General features: G+C 36.0%; 4 protein-coding genes and 1 pseudogene across 5 annotated transcripts; 3 read left to right on the top strand and 2 right to left on the bottom strand.

Annotated features, from left to right (window-relative positions):
- Positions 1-2,299: 2,299 nt before the first annotated feature.
- Positions 2,300-3,082, bottom strand: LOC146169883 (putative hydroxypyruvate isomerase). The gene has a single exon (XM_083387767.1). The coding sequence runs from the start codon at positions 3,080-3,082 to the stop codon at positions 2,300-2,302; it is 783 nt and encodes a 260-aa protein (XP_083243893.1).
- Positions 3,083-4,720: 1,638 nt separating this feature from the next.
- On the top strand, positions 4,721-6,014 carry LOC146169882 (putative hydroxypyruvate isomerase pseudogene; annotated as a pseudogene).
- A 148-nt stretch (positions 6,015-6,162) lies between these two features.
- Positions 6,163-7,351, top strand: LOC146169881 (uncharacterized). 2 transcript variants are annotated; one of them, XM_083390808.1, is made up of 4 exons: positions 6,163-6,258; positions 6,447-6,540; positions 6,629-6,756; positions 7,122-7,351. In XM_083390808.1, exons 1-4 carry the CDS (start codon positions 6,208-6,210, stop codon positions 7,218-7,220), a joined length of 372 nt encoding a protein of 123 aa, XP_083246934.1. In that variant the 5' UTR covers positions 6,163-6,207; the 3' UTR covers positions 7,221-7,351. The 2 variants fall into 2 exon arrangements, with proteins under 2 accessions (XP_083246934.1, XP_083246932.1); XM_083390806.1 differs by having other exon boundaries at positions 6,447-6,564.
- Positions 7,352-10,055: 2,704 nt separating this feature from the next.
- On the top strand, positions 10,056-15,231 carry LOC146169880 (RAB6A-GEF complex partner protein 2-like). The gene is made up of 8 exons (XM_083389335.1): positions 10,056-10,234; positions 10,907-11,022; positions 11,677-11,799; positions 12,266-12,415; positions 12,851-12,982; positions 13,492-13,619; positions 14,391-14,568; positions 14,912-15,231. The coding sequence occupies exons 1-8, from the start codon at positions 10,125-10,127 to the stop codon at positions 15,133-15,135; spliced, it is 1,161 nt and encodes a 386-aa protein (XP_083245461.1). The 5' UTR covers positions 10,056-10,124; the 3' UTR covers positions 15,136-15,231.
- A 2,644-nt stretch (positions 15,232-17,875) lies between these two features.
- Positions 17,876-20,578, bottom strand: LOC146169879 (prostate-associated microseminoprotein-like). Its single transcript, XM_083390438.1, has 3 exons — positions 20,390-20,578; positions 19,185-19,296; positions 17,876-18,680 (listed from the first exon to the last, which is right to left on the bottom strand). Exons 1-3 carry the CDS (start codon positions 20,532-20,534, stop codon positions 18,488-18,490), a joined length of 450 nt encoding a protein of 149 aa, XP_083246564.1. The 5' UTR covers positions 20,535-20,578; the 3' UTR covers positions 17,876-18,487.
- Between the last annotated feature and the right edge of the window lie 1,358 nt (positions 20,579-21,936).

The raw sequence follows: 21,936 nt of genomic DNA, 5'->3' as shown, positions 1-21,936 counted from the left end.
CCTGCTTTTTTAATTGTTTTTTATACATTTCGTAATGTATAAAACGGATTTACAGTCCGTTTTATACTTTTGCTATAGGCTACTTTTGTGTTGCTTTTTTATATTTTTTATACTATTTTTATATTTTATTTAACAGTTTGCTATAAAAACGTATTTTCTCAGTGTAAATAAATGCCAACAAAAATCCAGCATTTGTCGTATGTAGATAACCTACTGCACCCAAATAAAACTTTTTTTTTTTCTTTCATAATAAACCTTGAAATTTAAACATTATGTAAGTGTGACAGTGGCAAACTTGTATTTAGTCTGTCTCACGTGCTTGCAAGTTTATTAAAATAGAGCACCGCGCCTTATATGGAAATATGAGGCGCTAACTGAGATTGTGACTTTGCGCGGTTTGGGTTTTTAATTACCACATCGCCGCAACGTTCTATAAATAGCCACACGGATGGACAACTTTGCACGAACCCATGACTGTGCAGTTGCTTTACGTTAAAATGACTACAAGAAAGGAAAGTCACCATTTTACGGGGCTAACCACATGTGTGTGCTGCTGGGTGTCTTTTTTTGCACGAACGAATTTTTGACGCACACTTCAGCCTGTACGTCATACAAGCAATGATCTGACTTTCTATTAAGAATTTTTAAAACTTGTTTAAAACTATAGCGAACGACAAGGCATAGCAATTTGGGAAAGTACGCCTTTTAAAACCTACTTACTTTTTAAATTCAATAATAATGCGACAATTCTTAATAAAGTCACGTTTTTTACGTTTTTTGTTTATAATTTTAGCTCGCAACCAACTGGCGCAAACAGTTTTTTGTTAACAGCCATGTTTGTGTGTGTTAATTTTTTGCATGAAAGTACTTTTAGAAATCCGATTTGACTGTGCTACAAAACCAAAACAAGACTTAATTCAATCCGCTAATTTAAATGGTTTTAGTCACGCATGGCGGATGTTTAGGCCAAAAACAAAACACCAATATGCAAAATAGGCGGTAGAGCTATGTTATGACTGAAAAACAAAAATAGGAATTATGCCTATTTGCTTTCGGTCAGCATTTGTCATCCGGTATAGTGGATTTCAATTATAGGCTTGCAATATGCATAATTAATAAATGTCGCAATGAAATTGTAATTTTTACATGTGATTATTTTACAAGCTACTTCAGTAAAGCTGATGTAATTTCTAATTTTTCTCTGTCTAAGACGGAAAGTCTAAAGTATATTTGCATATTCTCTACTATAGGTTATTTATCTTTTAAGTTCGTTAAATTGTATTGATTCAATGTTAATTTTTAGCTGAAATAATTCTAGTTTTGCGAGCAAATGTCTTATGTAAACAATTTCTGAATCAAACCATTCCAATGAAACATTCACACATATGTGTGTTAATAACTGAGATCTAGCCCCTCGAAGCTGCTTTTTGACCAACGACTACGGCTTACGTATAATTAGAACACCGAAAGCCATCGCAGAATCACTGAATCTGTTGATAAACGATGCAAGCAGAGCAGACTAGAAAAACAACTAGCCTGCAATGGAAGTCGTTGGTCAAAGAGCAGCTTCGAAGGGCTAGATCTCAGTTATTAACACACATATGTGTGAATGTTTCATTGAATAAATGTTATGGTACTGTGGATCCCCTTCTATGAGGTTGCTTGTAGTAACAGATTGAGCAAGCATTGGCGCATGGTTGTTTCTCGACTCGTTCCCTTCCGAGCCTGCACAGCTCAGTTGGTAGAGCGACGGTCCCGGCTTGACCGGAGGTCGTGAGTTCAAACCTCACTGCAGGCTAGTTGTTTTTCTAGTCTGCTCTGCTTGCATCGTAGATCAACAGATTCAGTGAGTCTGCGATGGCTTTCGGTGTTCTTCTCAAACCATTCCAATCACAAATTTGATCCCAAATTCGTATTATTAAAATAAACAACTCCACATCATCAAGGTTAAATTTCCTGATTAGAATTGCATTAAACTATTTTATTTAAGTTACACCGTCGACAGAGAATTTGTTTGTAAGATGTATTACAAAAGCATAAACGATGGTGAATTTGAATACTTGCTCGATAACATGAACTCACATTTGCATTTGTGTGGAATTAAATCTGAGGGGCCATTTTTACAAAGAGCACTGTATGTTAATGCAGCTTTGTTTAAGAGCTGCCAGAAACGTTACTGTGCATTGCACAATGTAATCGGTAAACCACATTAAACCTTTAGCGATTGTTTAGAATTTTTACTGACAAACGATGAAACTTAACAATTGTTGCACCAGTTTTAAAAGTAGCTATCAAAATGTTACTTTGCCATGTAATCGGTAAACCACTTCAAGCCTTCACTGGTTGTAGTTGCAGGATTGTACTCACAGCCAAGCCAGCCTTCATATCCTAGTTTTTCGAGCAAGTTAAAAATGTAGGAATACTCGATTTCGCCGCTGGTAAACGGTTCGTTACGATTCGGCACCTGACTGATCTGAATGTGGCCGATTTTCGTGAAGCAACTTTTGACGATTGCAGTTAGATTACCTTCCATCATCTGTAAATGGAAAAAGTCAAGCTCATAGAGTATGTTTGGGCGATTAACAAGTTCTAACACTTCCATTGCTTGTTCGCTGGTGTTGAGAAAATAGCTCTGACGTTTAGTTTTGTTTTGTATCGGCTCAATCAATCCTATCATGCCGTTCTGCTGTAAAACGCCGGCCGCGTATCGTAGGTTTTCAACGTAAGCAATCATAGACTTTTCTCTCGACCTACTTGGGTCAGACAATCCAGCAGCAACATGTAATCGCTTACATCCTAGTGCTGTTGCGTATTTAACTCCCAGCTCAAATTCGTCGCGAAAACCCTTCTGATCCTGGTAATTCGCTGCACTTCCTTTGGTTGTCTGGTTACCGGTGTTAATCAGAACCATCTCCACGCCCGAGTTGTTTTTTGCCTTTACTAGTTCGTCCAATGCTTGGTCGTACGGAAAACCAACCTCGACGCCTTTGAATCCGGCATCGGCCGCTAGTTTGCATCGATCTAGGAAATCGACTTCTTTAAACATCCAAGAGATGTTTGCGCAAAACTTTAACTTGCCCATATTTGTTAGAATTTCTGTTTTACTTTTAACCTGCGAATACTTGGGAAATCAATTTCTTTACAATACGGTAATCATGCGTTGATGCGTATCCAGTGCAGTGTGTAAACATCTGAAGATATATATTTTTTCAAATCGTACCGGTATTAATTTAATACATTGCCCAACAAAACAATCTTTTCTTAATTAGTAAATTGTTTTCAGCAAAATGAACAAGATCAGAAAGTAAAAATAATGAAATATTATTTCTGAACCTTCCTGTTTTTCCGCAGCTCTATAAAATTGCAGGTGTAGAATTACTACACTAAGGTACCGACTTTACAGCTGATGATTCTTTAAGCTGGACTTGCTGTTACACTGCCATGTATAACTCAAGGCAAACACGTCTAGCACCGTGCAATGTGCAAGTTTGAACACAGAGACTTCCTGTTTGCGTTAACTGACAAACTGGCGACAATTACAAAACCATGAACGAACGGCGTCAATAAAGCAACTCACGCAATTTGTATGAGAGGAGAAGGTGCTCTTATGTTTTGACCCCGTTTGTGGTCAATACAAAAAACATGTAGCTCATGTGCGTAAATTGTTGAAACTGGATACGTTTTTATAAGATATAGAATAAACGGGATTAAAGTTAATTTTGGCTAAAACAATTAAGACTATTTTAACCGAGCAGTGCTGTCGCGACAACAATAGAGAAACCGACTTAAAATGTACCGTTTGATCTTCCTGAAGTACAGCGCTAAAAAGGCCATACACATTTTTTTCACAATACGACCGAAAACGATTTTCTCTTTAAGAGCTTGGCATAAAAAACGTAAAAACGTCAAATTCAATACAAGCAATTGTCCAGGCGGCGCGTTTTCGTTACGTACGTGCACGCCGTAGGGTTAACAACAGATAAATAAATAATAATACCCATAAAAGGGTCGTTTCCTAAAACTTGAGTTAAAACCAGAGGCGTAGCTAGGGGGGTGCGGTGGGGTACATATGTCCCCGGGCGCCAAGGTACAGGGGCGCCAAAATGAGGCTTTCAAAAGCCAAAATAAGGCTGATTTTCTTTAAATACTATGTTGTATTAAAATTTGAATCGTTTATTCGTTTAAAGTAAGGTATATTATTTTATTGTAATAGAAAATGTGATTAAACATGAAGGAGGGGCGCCAATTTTATAGTTTGCCCCCGGGCGCAAAATACCCTGGCTACGCCTCTGGTTAAAACTTCTAATTTTTAGATGAAAATCGCTATCATAAACATTTGTTTGATGCCTGTCAATCTATCCCACCGTTTTGATTAGTCAATAAAACTCGATCCCGCTAGAAAGAAAATTTTGCAATATTGCATTTTGCAGAATTTTACTGCCGTTTTAAAAAAATCGTTATAATATTTGCTAGATGTTATAATATAGGATTTGTGGCATTTTTTTCTGTTTTACTGATATACACTAATCACAGATATTTTTTATTGTTTTTAGATCACTTGCAATATAAACAAACTTTATACCCAACAAAAATATTTAACTATATTACACACATGACTAGCTCCAGTTACGCATGGTTTACTCCATTGCAACAAATTGCAACTTGACCGTGAATAATTTTGCATTTGCACCTGCAAGACTGACCAGTAAAGACGTTCGTTAAAAAATGGGTAAGTTAAAATTCTGCGCCAACCTCTCTTGGATGTTCAAAGAAGCAGATTTCCTAGATAGATACAAACTCGCAGCCGATGCTGGATTCAAAGGCGTCGAGGTTGCTTTTCCGTACGATCAAGCAGTGGACGATATAGTGAAGGCAAAAAACGATTCGGGCGTAGAGCAGATTTTACTCAATACCGGTAACCAGACCACGATGGGTAGTGCCTCAAATTTCGAGGACCAAAAGGGATTTCGCGACGAATTTGAGCTTGGAGTTAAATACGCAACAGCACTGGGTTGCAAGCGATTGCACGTAACGGCTGGATTTTCTGACACCAGTAGGTCTAGAGAAAAGTCTATGGTCGCTTACGTTGAAAACCTACGATACGCGTCGGGAGTTTTACAGGAGAACGGCATGATAGGAGTAATTGAGCCGATACAAAACAAAACGTGGCCTAAAAGCTATTTCCTTAACACCAGCGTACAAGCAATGGAAGTCCTAGACTTGGTCAACCGTCCAAACATATTCTACCAGCTTGACTTTTTCCATTTGCAGCTGATGGAGGGAAACCTTACCGCCAATATTAAAAATTGTTTCCCGAAAATTGGCCACATTCAGATCAGTCAGGTGCCGCACCGTAATGAGCCGTTTACCAGCGGCGAAATCGAGTATTCCTACATCTTTAACTTGCTCGAAGAACTGGGATATGAAGGATGGCTTGGATGTGAGTACAATCCTGCAACTACAACCAGTGAAGGCTTGAAGTGGTTCACCGATTACATGGCAAAGTAACAGATCTGGCATTGTTTTATAACTAATGTAGCTAATTTTTTAATATCAACTGTTTTTGGTGCAATTTTCATAAATCTTCTGTGAATAGTTTTTGAATTTGCTTCACTCATTATAATGAAATAAAACGTTTAAAATAATGCAGAATCCAGTATTATTATTGTAATTTTATTTGTGCAAATTCTTCAATTAATCTAAACTTGTATTACAAGCCAAGGTGACATTTCAAGCAGCTGTTAAACTAATGCAGCATGTTTTGCATATAATTTCCGGTGTTTTGATTTGTATGTGAAGGGTCAATTGGTTTAATGTTTTTATTTAAAGTGATTTCTATTATAATGTTTTAACTTATGCAGCAACATTTGTTAAATTTTCTCAACATTTATTGCCTTTTTCTACTTCTACTGCATCTTTTAACATTTCAATGTGTGTTGTGTATTTTTTTTAATTGGTCAAGTGGTTTTCTGATTACATAAAAAATGCGGTTGTTGTAATGTGTTTTCAACTTATGCAGGAACTTTTTAATTTTCTTATTATTCTTTGTGCAATTGTTTCATTGTTCTGTGAATAATTTTTGGGTGGTTCATGAAACCAACATTCCATTGTTTAATATTTTAATTTATTATAAACATCATTTTACTGTAACTCCATTGCAGTTATAGGAATACATGTGTTTAAATATATGGAATGATGTTTGTGTAAATGAACCATCAAAGACTTGCTTTGTTAAGGTTGATGTCATCAAAACACCCGGTATGATTATAGCGTTAAATATTTAACTAATATTTTTTTAAACTAAAATTGTTTTAATTCTGTATCATCAAAATAACATGACTAAAACTATGTTTAAGCAAGGGTGGTCATTTCAAACAAAATTGTTTACTTTTTTTAATATAACACTTAAAAATGGCTATTATGAATCTAAAATGTTTATAATACAGAAGGAAATACTTCCAGATTACAAGTTGTTGTTTGACAAGTTAATAAAAGAACAGAAAGACTCCACACATCTTATTCCAGTTAATGCCAAGCCAGGTGCGAACAAAAACAAGATAGTAGGTAAGTTTTACATTAATCTGTTCTAATTTGTGCAACAACAGCTTTCATTGTGCTTATTTTATAGATATTTCAGAAGAGGGTTTGGTTATATCAATTGCAGCTCAGCCACAAAAAGGAGCAGCCAACACTGAATTGTGTCGATTCATTGCTTCTGTGTTGAAAACCCCCAAGCAGAACATTTCACTTGAGGCTGTGAGTTTGTTTAAACAATTTTTAAAATTTCAGTCTTTTTTTAGTTAAATGTTATTTTATTATTCAAAATGGTATGCGTATGGTAACTTTAAGATAAGTAGGTTATTGTAACTCGTTGAAAGAAGGGGAAATTCCATGCTAAAACAGTGCAAAAAATATCTGTATTTTGTAAAATAAAAATCCTATTTAGTTATAACAAACCTAATATTTTTACTAGGCAAAACTAAAATATGACTAAATTCTACTGGTAACGAACATAAAACCCAATACAGAGTAGATAACATATTATGATTGTTTCGAATAATTCTTTATTAGTTTTTTTCAACATGGTCTAATTAAATTCTTGGTATTAACTGGATTTTCAGGGAGGCAAATCTAAAAGAAAAGTCGTCAAAGTGTCAGCTGGTGCTAACCTGTCTTGCAGTGAGCTGGCTGAACGCTTTCTGGCTCAACTGGCGCAGTAGTCAAGATGAACAGTTACAGGAGATTTGTGACCATTTGCACAATGTGGCCAAAATTTGAGGTGCGATCCAAATACATGCCTACCTTGACGAGCCATATACAAGCAATTGGGAAGGAAAAGTTTAAATATGAAGACTCTAGTCAAATCGAGGACCCGGCAAAATGCGACAAGATTCTGTCGAGCCTTGAAAGGTTGTGCTCCGATCACTACAAAAACAAGTATCCAAGAACAGTGGAAGCCACCTATACTGGCCTGCCTCTCGACTTTTTGACTAAGGCAATTGACATAGTTGCTAAAGAAAACGCTCCTAATGATTGAAAGACGTTTAACTTCCATTTTGACACATTCTAAATATTTATTTATGGAAAAAAGTTGTCCTGTGTTTTTCTTCAAAATTATGTTGGGTTTTCTTTAAACAAATGTTAATAATACAACTTTAATAAGGATTTCAAAAAAACATAAAAAGTTCAGTCGTGTTTTAATATTATTTGTAAGTAGGGGATATCTTTAAAGGCACGGGCATATTAAATGATTGTTGTACAGTTTAAATTAAATTTTCAATTCTATATGACATTTGAGACACTTCTTTGAAATTTTCAGTTATAGAGGGTCACAAATTTTTAGAAGTTCACCACTCGTGAAAAGGCTGGAAGCCAGTAAACGCAGCTTTGTTTGATTTCGAACAGTATACCTGTCATGATTTAGATATAGAATACTGTAGATTCCGCATAATGTCGACACCGAGGTGAAAATGGAAAAGTTTCGTAACGCAACGACAAACTTTCTTACAAAAAGTGACGTCGCAAAGTTACACAAATGTACAACAGAAATCTGAGTGAAAATACTTTTAAGGAGATGGTGTAGGGGTCGTATTAGTATTTGTTGTCATTTAATGACCTGGCCCAATCGCAGACCTGCCACCACAAACATTACTCGTAAAGTAACACGAATATGTTATTTGCATTCTGTAACACGCCTCTGCTAAACGGTGGCCAGGCGTGTGTACAAAAGCCTAACGAGACGGGATTTTAACTTAGTCAGTTGAATCGTAACTGGAACTGAACTGGACAACCCACCCAACTAAAATAATGTAATGGACAGACTTTATTATGTTTGAGTGGACCTTAAGCTATTCCTGTAAGTTGATTGCCGTTCTGATGTTATTCAATAAACACAGATACGTTTAATACCTTGCGGTGGCTAAGTTGTTAAAACACGCAACCTTCAATTCAACTCAACAAATATTGCCGGTTTCAATCTTGACGGAAACCAGCAATGGCCTGTTGAAAATGGTCATGGTTATTTTTTTACCGGTACGGCGAACGTGCAGAAATCGTCGTTCCGGCAGCAATTATTTTACCGGAACGCCGATCAAGACCGTTTCGACCGACTTTCACGACTGCAGGAATCTAGCTCGCCTACAATACTGAGACCAGTGAGACCCCAAACATTTCAGTCTACGACCGAACTATATAACTTTCCCCAAACCTTTCGTACAATTACCATACATGTAATAAGACGTGTTTAAAATAGATTTAGTCTACTCGCGACCCCTGAAAAATCGAATTCCGTGACCCCCAGGCCCCAGTTTAAAAATGGATCTCTGTCCAACGAGATATAAAAAGTTTCTATTCCGTTGCTCTGTCAGACCATAGAATACTAATTACTATTAGTATTCTATGGTCAGACGTCACTTATAACTACTCATGTGTGACTGATGCAAGTGACAATTTAGGTTCGTTTGCTGCAATTTGATTAGTTACTTGATATGCTATTCAAGTTTGACATAAATTGGATACGTTGTCACTAAAATTAACAAAACGAGCAATATCAATAAAGTAAAGTGACAATTTGTGTATAATTGAAGCAATTAACAACGTATCACGAACACCCCGACCTTTGAATCCCTGATTGCATTCCACTACCTACCGTGACATTAGTTTGCGTTATATGTCGCCGGAATTATCGTTTTTTGCGTATATATTAGCCTATTTTGGTATAGGATTTCAAGCGATAAAAAGATTGGTGTAAAATTTGCCAAAATTGTGGAATGCAGTCAGGTTTGAATCCAGTTCTTCTGCAATTCATTTCATAGCACTTTTGACCAAAATTTCATGTTCATCGCCGCATTGGGCGCTGGTCTAGAATCTTACCACATTTATTTTAACATCAACAAAACGAGTTGTCAAATTTTATATTGCAAGGAAGGCAAGCATTATGTAAGAATAAATATAATAATTATACTTGACATGACTCACCCATACGCTAACTCTCACCCTTACCCAAATAATGCTAGCAATAAAAACCTCCGGGCGAAATGTGGTAGGATTCTAGAGTCAGCACCCGAAATTGTCAGGTGCTGCAATCAATGTTTTACCTACACCCAAGTTTGGAAATTGCACCATTTTTTTAATTTTTTATAGTGATACTAATGAGCCATGTTGTAATGATTTAGTTATTGACTTAGCACTGTTTTTTGACTTATGTGATGGGGGCAAAATACCTTGTTTTTTTACTAGTTATTACGATCAAACTTTAAGATTTATTTGTATGAAAACGTCATCCTAGTTTGACACTAACATAAACCTAAAAGCGTAATTTAAATTATTATCATATTTCAGGTATATAAAAATCAGTATCTGGTATTTGCGAGCGAAAACATAAGGAAACGATTATATCGGTATTGTTCCAATTAGTGATATCATCTGTTTCTTGTAAAATTCCAAAAAGGATGTATTCAATTTGTGGTCATAGAACTTGCAAAGTAACTTCAGATAAATTTATTTAGAAACTATTTTTAATTCAAATTGCTTTTTGTATTCACTTTTCAGAATAGTCATTTAAAAGAAAATATTATTTCTGTTAGTAAATTTTTTCAAGTTGTTTGGATTTCTGCCAATAAAAGATGGTTATTGAAGTCACTGCAAAACTCGGACGAGGAACGGTTTACTTCGCCGGGGAAACAATCAAATGCAAAATACGTTTCTCCAATATTTCAGAGCAAAATGGAGAGAAGTAAATCAATTTTTTTAACTTGAACATGAAATTAAAACATTTATTTGGTTTCATTGCTCGTTTTAAACATTGTATTACTGCAATCTTTGTCACAATTTTACACCAAAATTTTTGCCAACGGAGGAATTTTATAGCTAGGAATGGAAGAATTTATCTTAAAATATACCTCACAAATCTCAAGGCTAAAAAAATAACTTGTAACCAGCGTTGGAAAGCCGGAGCTCTGGAGCAAAGCATTTTGCTAGAGCACGAAACATTTTTTTACATTTGGGGAGCCGAAACTGTAGCCATTTTTTTGTTCTATTTTTTTTATTTTTGTGCAGAATTTGAGCCAATTGTAATATTTTTCTGGAGCCGGAGTTCAAGCTGGATCCGGAGTCATTTTTAAATTTGGTGATTTTATTGGCTCTAGTTTGAAAAGATTTTTAATTTGCTTAAATGACAACCACTAAACAGTTTAATGGCTCCGGGGCCAAAGCAGAAGCATTTAGTGGCTCTACAGGTAGAACCAGGGCCAATGCTGTTTTACTGTGGCTTTCAATTTTGTAACTTAGCTTTACATTTGAAGTTCATAATATGCCTTTCCTGGACTATTTTTCATATTACTGCATAGGACAACAGCTTGAACAACATGACATGAATAAAAGTTATATGATATTTGTTTTGTTGTAGTTCAGTGGAAACAATAGCGTGGGCTGGAGCACAGATTCACTGCTTTTGTAGCGTCAACGATTCCAGAGTCATTCTTCCTGTAGCCTTGTTAAAAAGCAAAGGAAACAAGTCTGGATGTAGGTGTTTCATAAACTCCCTAAATTCTAAACAGATGTTGAAAGTGGTAAAATTCATGGATTTTTTTTTTATAATCATATTTGCAATTTTTAGGTTTCACATTAACCCCAAGAAATGTTGGGTTTGGGTGGTATGAGTAAACCTATGTTAATTTCAGTTTCCCTAAGTTTGTATTTTTTTTAATCTTTGAGTCTGAATGTAAGTGCCACATTGTTTATTTAATAACCCCTCAATACTAAACATAAATTGGATATAAAGCTGCATAAGTATAGTCTTCAAAAGGTCTGTCTGTGCTTTAACTACTTGACTTGATCTTAAAGTGAAAAAACTGTACAAAAGGTTTGCAAAATTTGTGTTTTCAAAGTGGGCAGATTTGTGGAACCAGGGGTTTTATGTTAGATTTCCTGCTGTTCAAATATACACCCACAGCGTTTTACCATACCTAATGTTGTGTGGTTATGTCTGTATTAAACTTCACTGGTGTCCACTCATGTGCGACCAACATCAGCGAGGGTTAAAAGTTGACGGGCAATTGTTAACGTTCCCTTAGGTTTATATTTTTTAAAGAGTTAAGTTAACCCCTGTCCGTTGCCTATTAAAGATTTGAACCTGCTTGTTTCGCACAGTATGCAATCTTTTGTTGTCTTGTTCAGCTGGTTCTGGTCATGTCACCTCTTTCACCCCACACAAAGACGAACAGGGTCACTGTGTGCTTCAAACCTCCGTCAAGATCATGTTCTGCGATTTAAAACTCGAGCCTGGCCAAAGTTGCAGCTGTAGGTTTTAACTTATGAAATCTGACTCACTTTTTGTTTTTAAAAACCAAAAAATATATGCTTATTATAGAGTTTAAAAAAAACTTTTAAGGTTTTTAGGTGTTACGCGGTTTGTTTTTTATCTGAAAATATACTGTTAAAAATATTCTTTAAATGAATGAAGTTTTTTCTGAATTATTCAAATATATATTTTTTTTTGTTCTAAGTCTTAACTAAAAAACTGCACTTACCCGATGCCAAACCATAAAATATTTTTCATTGAAAACAATAATGATTTGAGCTGCAGTCCAAAATATGACTCTTAAGATAGACTTATATATCAATCTATTGCACATTTCTAAGTGGTTTAGTAAATCTATTTAAAATAATTTATATATTCCTTTGAAAGGTGTGATTTTTATATATATGAGCATTGCTTGTTAAAAGAATAAGGCAAATTTCCAAAGACTTTATATAAATTTTTCAGATAGTTTCAGTGAAGTGATACCAAGCGATACCCCACCAACTTACAGAGGCTCATCTTGTAAATATTCCTACAAACTCACTATAGGAACGCAGCGCGTTGGAGCACCCATCAAACTACTAAGGATCCCATTTAGAGTTCTAGTTGTCTATGGTAAGTCAATAAAAACAAAAATGTAGTATGTTAGATAGGTTGGGTTGTCATATTTTCTATAACTCTTTTGAATTACACTAATCTGTTGTCCTTATGCTTCTTTGTGCCTATGCTAAGGTGTTTTAACTTTATAAACTGCATATTATTTCGTTCAGGCCTAAAAAATTAAATAAATAAAACAGGTTTAGTGAAGTTTTACCAGTTGTATATCTTATACTTGGGCTGCAAACACCACCTTTTTGTACCAGTGGTTTCGTTTTGTGCACCAGTCCAAAAGGTATTATGGGCTGTATTAATTTGGCAATGGCCTCAGTTTTCCTTCACTGCTTTAAAACAGAATAAATCAAATACTTTGTATCTGTAGGAACAACCCTAATTCCTCTACAAATTGTTGGCGTCAGTTTGTAGATAAAAGTTTATAAAGTTTTTTTTAAGGATTGACGGAGTACCAAATAAATGAGGAACAAATTCCGAGCAACCCCTTCTTGGAGAATACAACACCCAAAGCAAATCTTCTCGATATTGCGTCAGAAGTTCTTAGCACCATCACATCAAGACGATCAAGCAGTAGGTTTAGTTTTAAATATGAAGTGTTTTTGTAATAATACAAGGTTGTTAGGCAATTTGACGTACTACCGACCTCTGATTTAAGACCCACCTATACATTATAACTTGGCTTTTTAAGTTGTTTAGTAAGACTTTTATCGGGGTCACCTCACACAACATGACCTTCGACTTTTTAAGGGTTTTTATTTATGTTACCAACTTGTGTAATGTAACTTGCTTTTGTCGACACTTTTTTAGCAATATACCTATATTTTGATTCATAAAAAATAGCCTGAAAAATTTTGGTGTCACTAAGAGAAAACAAAAGGTTTAAAGTTTGTCTCTCGAATATATGAGTTAAAACCTGACAAAACAAACAAAAAAACGATAATATACCACTGATTTGATTTTAAGTGTTGATGTTATATTTTTATTTAATTTTTTTTAGAATTTTACCACCTAAATATGCACAAGTTATTTTTTATGTTAGTAGTGGAAGTTTCATTTGGTTGTTTTTCGCTATTTTATAGAAAACTACAAGATTGCAAACAGTCGCGGTTTAATGGGAATATTTTGCCTGATGAAGAGCTCGGCCAAGATTGGAGAGGACATCGTCGGGATTTTTAATTTCACCGAAGGAACTGTCCCCTGTCTTCAGGTATGGATGCCGTACTTTCAGGCAATGGAAATATGTCAAACCTGGCCAAATCAACTTTGTAGCATGAGTTCATGATGCGGGGAGATGGGAATTAATTGTAAATAACATAACATCCGATTTGGTTTTAATAAACCAGTAAACACATTGTGCCTTTTCTTGAGTAGCCATCACATAAAACTTAAATCCAAACACAAAATTTTAGTTTAAAGTAAGACACAAATTAAAATAAAACAAACCTGGTTAAGTCATCTTATGAACTGACCCAATTAATAACCCATACATCTTAGAACCATTTAGCCTCTACAGTTAAAATATTGACGGCTGCTTTTAAACTAAATTTTAAAGGAACTTCAAACTGTACGACAGCTTATTTGGGCTCACTAGAGTTTTGTTATTATATTTCCGCTGTTTCATGATATAATAAGAAAATAATAAAATCCTTACAATTATCCGACCTTCTGTAAAAAGAAGTTTGGTGACTCATTGTTAAAATGGTCATTATATCTAAAAATCGAGTTAGCTCCACCAGGCAACAAATCAACAGTTAGAAAACGCTCTTCTGGTGTTAACGAAGTACTAACCGACATTTCGGCAGAAAATACCAGCTGACTTCATCAGGGTAAATAATTTAATATGAGCTAGCCAACGTATTCTTATTTTAATTATTATCCCTGATAAAGTCAGCTGGTATCTGATGCCGAAACGCCGCCTTATACTTCGTTCACACGAGAAAAGCGATTTCTATCTATTGGTCCTTATATATTATTCCAGTACTCGGTTTGCCTTCAAAGCGAAGAAACGCTTGCCGAGGAATGCCAGCGTAACCCGGGTCAGGGCAACTCTGTGCTTTCTTACGGCAAGCACATAGAGTTCTGTCTCTTCGCCGATCGTACCCACGTAATCCTGCCTATTCCACTGCACGTCGCACCTGGTTTCCTAACCGATCTTGGTAAGGCTTCTAATAACTCCTCTTTTTTTATAGTTTTTCTCGATTTTACTACTCCACTGTTTATCTCTATTTAATAATCAATTTTTCTGCATTTTTAATTTTTTGTGATATTTTTTTTAAATGTATTTATCCCTTTTATGCGCAGTGTGCCTTAAGTGGCGTCTCCACTTCTATCAATAACATAATTTTTTATGCAATTTGACCCAATTAACATTAACATTACCCTTGGACAGCTTAAATGAATTTCTCAACTACAAACGTTGTGCACCTTTTCCAAATTGCCTAATTACCAACGGTTTAGGCTAAAGTTAACATTGATTTATTAACCCCTCTTTTTGCGCAGTGTGCCTCAAATGGCGGCTACACTTCGAGTTCGTGACGGCAACCGGGCCACTTCGAGGCCTGGACCTTGAGACTGGCCAGTCGGGCGACCGCATGTGGCAAGGACCGGGTCAGGTTCGCACCGAGTCCATGACCTGGGATGTCCCGATCCAAATCCTTCCCAACATGCCAACACAAGCGGAGAACATAGCGTCGTCGCATAACCTATCAGTGCTGCATTTCTGACGATGCATTTCTGATGTGTAGCCATTTTCAAAGTGGAAATGTTCTATCATGAAGTTTACCTGCGGCTTCCAAGGGTAATAGACAAACAACATGCCCCACACCTGCCGAGAACATCACATCGTCTCATAACCTATCAGTGCTGCATTTCTGACGATGGATTTGTGATGTGCAGTCGGTTTCAAGGTGGAAATGATCAGTTATGAAGTTTGCCTGGCCCAACGGTAGTAGGCAAACACAAGCGGAAATGTGCATGTCCGTGCTGCATTTCTGAGGATGCTTTTCCGATGTGTGCTGTGTGGTCATTTTCAAGGTGGAAATGTTCAACTATGAAGTTTGCCTGGCTCCAAGGGTATTCGACAAACAACACTCCCCACGCAAGCTGAGAACATCGCATCGTCGCATAATCTGTCAGTGCTGCATTTCTGACGATGAATTTGTGATGTGTAGTGATTTTCAGGGTGGAAATGTTCTATTGAAGTTTACCTGGCTCCAAGGGTTTTAGAGAAGCATAATAGAAAAATATCATTTTCGCGCTGAATTCCTGAAGGATGCATTTTTTTAGGCTGCTGTAGGAATGGGTTATTAACATGACAATGGAGTGTTGGTTGGTTCTCGACTTGATCCTCTCTTAACCTTGTGTAGCTAAGTTGGTAGAGCGACGGTCCCGGTAATGAGTTCACTTACCTCAGACTAGTTTAACGAACAAGGTGCAGCACACAATGGTGCTATGATCGTTTATCGACTTACTTCACCACCACGGCTACGAAGTCTGGGTTGGACTCGGGAGCAGGACTCGACAATGTCGGTTTGTTTTGCTGGAATCGGCCTCAGCACTCGATTCAGACTACGTAAAACTACCAGAGTCCGACGTGCGCATGCGCGGTAGCAAGTTGCTAAACTAAAAAGGCCGCAAACTGTAAAATCGTAAAGGTGGAATAGCATGTGGTAGAATATATGCCAACAACGTGTTGTGGAAGGTTAAATTGTATGATAACCCTATGGCCATATTATGTTTACTGTGTATACAATACACACCTTGTTTTAGTCACGTAAATTAGTTAAGTATAGGCTGTAGAGTTGGTGTCGGACTCCGGGCTCGGCACATTTGTCCAGAGTCGGACTCTGGTTTGTTTTTTGCCCTAAGTGTGACTCGGGAGCCTGTGGAGCACAGTTGGTAGAGCGAAGGTCCCGGTTTAATTAATCTATTTAACCTAGCCTGGACTTGCTGCATGAAAATCCTTAAAAAAATCGCGGATGTTAGTGTAAATTTTATATTTAAATACATTACGCGCGATTTTTGAATTATTACGTATATAACCAGAATTTTGCTCTGGGTATGATGTATTATCGCATTGTGGTCATGTTACAAAAGTGCAATATATATTTACCGAAAAATAAATGACAAAATATATTTCAAGCGAGATCGACTAGAGTATATTGGAAAGGCACCTCTACTAAATACAGGATCGCTAGCATTAAATCAAGGATTGGTGCAATAGGTAGTTGTGGCTGAACCAGTAGTAAAAGTTCGACGGAGTGGTACGCAGCGTCGTTCAAATATAATCATTTTGTCACGTACGCTGTATCAGCAAAAAGGATCTTTTTTGTTATCAGGCGATTTCGCCATATCCTTAAATTAGGCCTACCGTATGTCCTTTCTTCTCAAGAAAATGGTCCTTCTAGGACGCTCAAAAATGCCCAAATGTCCTCTTTTTTTCGCATTTCGAGTTAGTTACTTAGGCTTTCAACAAGACTTTTAGGCGAGACGTTATATTTATTTCCAAAAACTTACTGTAGCCAGGAAACATGCTGAATTACTGATTTTAAAAAGGTTTTTACAAATTGCCCTCCTAGCCCTACCTTCTTATGTGTTAATGCAAACATTGCGCCAGAAAAATTGCAACACAACCTCACATGTAAAAAGGCCCATTAATAAAGCAAAGGTGTCAGTTTTGTAGGCCTATACTACTATCAGTGTCACTGTATGTCCAGCAATATTTCCAGCATTTCATAACCGAAAAAACGTTTAACGAACTGTTAAAGATCGCATAATTTTACTTTAGCATTATGGTCAATAATGCAAATACTGAATGCATTTTTTCTTTGATGCAGCCACAATGTTGAAAAGAAAGAACCTATTAGTTGGATCAGTTTTCGAGCATCTATCATTTCAATGATATTTCGTTTAAACAATTTCACGATCTCGTAAAAATGATAATTCCTTATTGGAACGCAAAGTATTCATGAGCTGAATCTGTAATATAACATTTGATTTGTTGTTTTTGTGTCTAACTTTTGCATGCCACTAAATGCAAAACATCATCAAACTCAAACGTAACAATCCTGCTTTCCTTTAACTTTCCTGCAAAACATGTCCTCTTTTTGGGTGCTGTAAATATGGTAGCCCTAATACATTCAAACTAGGTTTTGAGTTGCATATTATTGCACTATACATATAGAGCGATAACCTAACCTACGGTTTACTGAAGGTTATCTGTTTTAGATTTCTCGGTATGACGTAATTTTGTGACTTCAACTTTTTGCTTTTATTCCTGGATTGAAACCGTTATATGATGGAATGAGTTATTGCTGAAACGTCTGTAAATTGCGAAATGTCGCTTTTATCAAATATTATGGCTTTTATATTTTTATTGAAACCGTTATATTTTAGAATTTAGATGAACTGTTTGGGAAAGTCTATTTTATTTGGTTAAGCTGTCATATAGTTTGTCAATTTGCACAAATACAGTTTTATTAAGATGAAGCGACGATGGCAAAAACGCTTTGCAAAAATCTGCAGCTCATTAGACTTTAAAAACGATTGAGATTTCAGGTAAGCATAATATAAAAGCATACTGACTGGCAAACTACACGGTCACATAAAAAAATGTTGATTCTATTGAACAACCATCGTAAAATTCACACAGATAAAGCACGCGTCATATAGTAATAAATTGATGCCTTTAAAAATGTCCGATAATTTTGTTGCTAATACCCGATACATGGTGATAGTATCTTTAATCGTCCGATATATGGGTGAAACAATACATCATTGGTTAGTTTTTAACTTAAAAACGCTTTTGATGGACATAGTATTTTACCAAACGTTTGGCGAAAATTTTGGCGAAATTTAACGAATAAAAATGCATTTGCACTTTCAATTTTATCACAAGCTCGTTTGTCCGTAAGAATGACCTCAATTCTTATCTAATTTTAGAATCGGACATCTCGAGTTGTCTTTGTTTCGCATAATACAGCAACCTCGCGCGAACAGGTGGGGGAGTTCCCCTCACTTTCGCAGTCGCGTTTTATTCACAATAAATACACACACTTAGTGTTTCTCAAGTCGACACTACATCGGTATAATCATCACTCTGCGGCGATGCGAGTTCAGCGCCTTCAAGTGGTGATTTCTGTGCTTGTGTGATGTCCGCCGGTGGGTGCAAGAGAGCCTAGGGTTGGACTTAAGTCGGAGTTCGACCTTGCAGTGTCTCAGGTCGACCATGGGAAAACAGTGGTCCGGCCAGTCAGTTGGCTTTGTGAGCCTGGAATCACAAGGACACTTTGTTACTCTTGGCAGGATTACTTTAAAGTTTAAATTAAAAACTAAAAACTTCATTGGTATACGCTGAGATTCAGCCAGCCAGTCTATCGATGTAGCACATGAAAATATAACATTAACTTGTGATTTAAACCAACTGTTAATTTGATGGATCTAAAGGTGAATTGTGCTAAATATTACACAAAACCAAAAGATGCGAAAAGTTGGAGCACTTTACGTTTCGAATATTTATTTTTCTTTATTCATTTTAAACAAAACGAGTAGCTTATTTTGGAATTTTGATTTATTTGTATCGGACCTATCAAGGTTTCACTAAAAAATACATTTACTCTAATTGTTCGCAGGTCACTTCAAACATTACAATACACAAAGTCCTTCTGATAGGAATAAAGTTTAGCTTCTGTAAAGTCACCTAGGTATTTCCAATGTTACATAGGCAAGTAACTTTACGTATATAGCGTTGATATATTACCTAACAACGACTTACATGCTGCAGCAAAGAACGCCAAGATCATCAAAGCACGTGCAAAGTTTGCAATCTTGCGTCATCCAGGGCTCAATCAGGAGAGACAGGTCTTTCTTCTTGGGGTCACATTTGGCTGAAAGCAAAATAACCCAATTAATAAACCACGACTAATTTTCGTAAATGAACTATGGATTCCAAACTGTATATATTTTGGTTTCTGACTTTTGTTTATAAAATCCGTTTATGAATAGGCTTACGATAAAGATATTAAAATATTTTTCCCTAACTTTTTTTAGGATTTTCAGCTTTTATCTAAAGGTTTTCGACCTTCATGAAAAAAAAATAACTCCTAAAAAGGTAATTAATTAAAATTGCGAGGGGCAAGCCAAAGTTACGTCATTTCGTAAAAAATTCTATTAGAAGAAGTCTATATAAAAAATAAGCGTAAATAAATGATAAAATCTCATTATTCCGCAACCTTTCGATATGACTAATAATAAATAGGAGTATGGAACTTTTTTCATCAAGTCAGTGGTTTTCGACTTCCAGCCAAGAACTTCTCCCAACGCCCACTCAACTTTCCATTAAGGAATTTAATTATCTTAAGTGGGCCATTGCGACGTGAAGCTGCCATTAAAAATAAGAACCATCTTATTGCGTTGTATCTTATGTGGTATCTCATCGGTTAAATTCCAACGGATCAATCTGAATTCCTTTTTAGACAATCTGAATTCCTTTTGAGTCATTCTATTCTTTGACTTTTACGCCCACTAAAATAACTCCCGTTTTATCAAAGCGAATTGCTGACAACCAATGAACAGACTTCCTGGATAAAAGCGTGACTCATTTAAAGCTTATTCAGACTCCAAAATGTAAAACTTACAAAGTCTAATAGGAAGAAAAATATGAGAAAAGCTTTTCCTTATTGTCTACCTACGCGGTCTTTCTAATGTAATTTGAAGACAGTTATGCTCATTTTCGGTTTAAAATGAAAATACATAACAAACAATTAAGTTCCGGTCAGGCCCTTGTTATAAAAACGAAACGTCTAAAAATACTCAAGTCAAGTGAAGTATTTTTTCCAAAACGACTTTTTTATTTTAGAGTAACGTTACGAAGTCGATTTCAATCTTTTTTCTTCTTTTATCGCTGCTTAGTCTGATCTGAACAGTTGGCCTGCTTGCGTATGCCGCCTATAGAACGTAAATAAAAACACTTTAAGTTACCTTTCATATCCAGAGAGCATCCTTCGTACTGTGGAGTGGCGATCAATTGTTCCAACTTTTCCCCTTCGTCTCCGCTCTGCGCTCTGGCGACCTCCGACGACCAAAGCACCAACAAAATGGCGACCGCGCAAAATTGGTAAAGCATTGTTTGTTTTTTCGTGTTAAAGAAAATTTATTAAAAGTTCTGTAATTTCTGCAAACGAAAAAAAATGTAATGTTGTTTTATTTATATTTTAGACACGTTTTGTGCGACAACACTTTTGATTTGTTTTATGTTCTTTAAATTTTAAAACAAGCATAAAGACAATACTAAAAAATGTAAACGCGTTTTCACTTTTTGGTCACATTTGTCAAAAATAAAATGGATTTTTATATATTTTTTAAACTAATACTTTATGCAGCTGGTGATCTGCTACGCGGTTTCAATTAAAGTCCAAAAATGCAACAAGGACATCCCAATGTGTTTAAAGTGCGGTATTAAAGCGCCATCAAATTGTCGCCTTAAAAGTTCAAACCGAAATAATACCACACCTGCCCACTTCGGGACTTGTCATTTCGACTTGGTTCACCAAAATTAATTGACCAACTGGCCTAAATCTTTTATCAGGTCAATTAGGCTTATTAAAATATTTCGCTTCGATTTGGCAAATGTAGTAGATTGATTTACGCTGTTGGACAACAGTTTTATTCGAAACGCTCACCCAATAGTTCTGTTTGGGTTTTGATGTTTCTTTTTGCGATGAAAACAATGAAAACCTAAATTACGTTGGCCTATTTGGTTAAAAATGTTATACTTTAAATAACGCGCTACAAGACACTCGGTTCTATTGCCGCTTTTAACATTCTCAAAAGATATCGAGTAACTGTTTTTGACACGTTCATAAAAAGCCTCCTGGATTGCACAAAATTATATAGTATTTGCTTGCAAAGCCAACACATTTTCAACCTCGTATTTCCTAAACTATAAGTTCCTTAGACACTAAAATTGAACCATTTTGTAGCCACAGACTGCTTTTCTTTTTTTTCGTTTTTTGCTCACTATATACGAATTTGTACAAAGCAATTTAAATTACTTCACATGTTTCATATTTTGATCTCGCGAAAACACAGTATTTACCGTTTGCGCCGAATTTTTCAAAGCAAGGGCTCTCCTATACCCCAACAAAAAGCCACATAATACCACAATATCATTAAAATTTCAAAACTTTCGAAAGTTTCGTGAAGGGGTAAAAGTTATTGCGCTCCATATAAACGTAGGGAACATTTTAAACGTTTAGAATATTTCTTTATTTATAGTCAACTGACTTTATTTGAAATGCGCATAACCTGAGGTTTGACATCACTACTTGAATGTCGTGGAACAGTTGATTGGAAACCACTGGACTAACACCATGAGTTATCTGGTTCTATAAGTACAACTATTTAATTTTTCAATTTTGAGCTTGATGACGCCCGTATCGGATTAAAAAACAGTATTAGAAACTACGTTTGCTTTCCATCGGGGGTAGCCAACACGTCGATCGCGTCGAATATGTGTTACGTCATTA

This window comes from Ascidiella aspersa, chromosome 1 (genome assembly GCF_963924565.1).
Source record: "Ascidiella aspersa chromosome 1, kaAscAspe10.2, whole genome shotgun sequence".
NCBI lineage: Eukaryota > Metazoa > Chordata > Ascidiacea > Phlebobranchia > Ascidiidae > Ascidiella > Ascidiella aspersa.
This window is presented reverse-complemented; position numbering and strand designations above follow the sequence as displayed.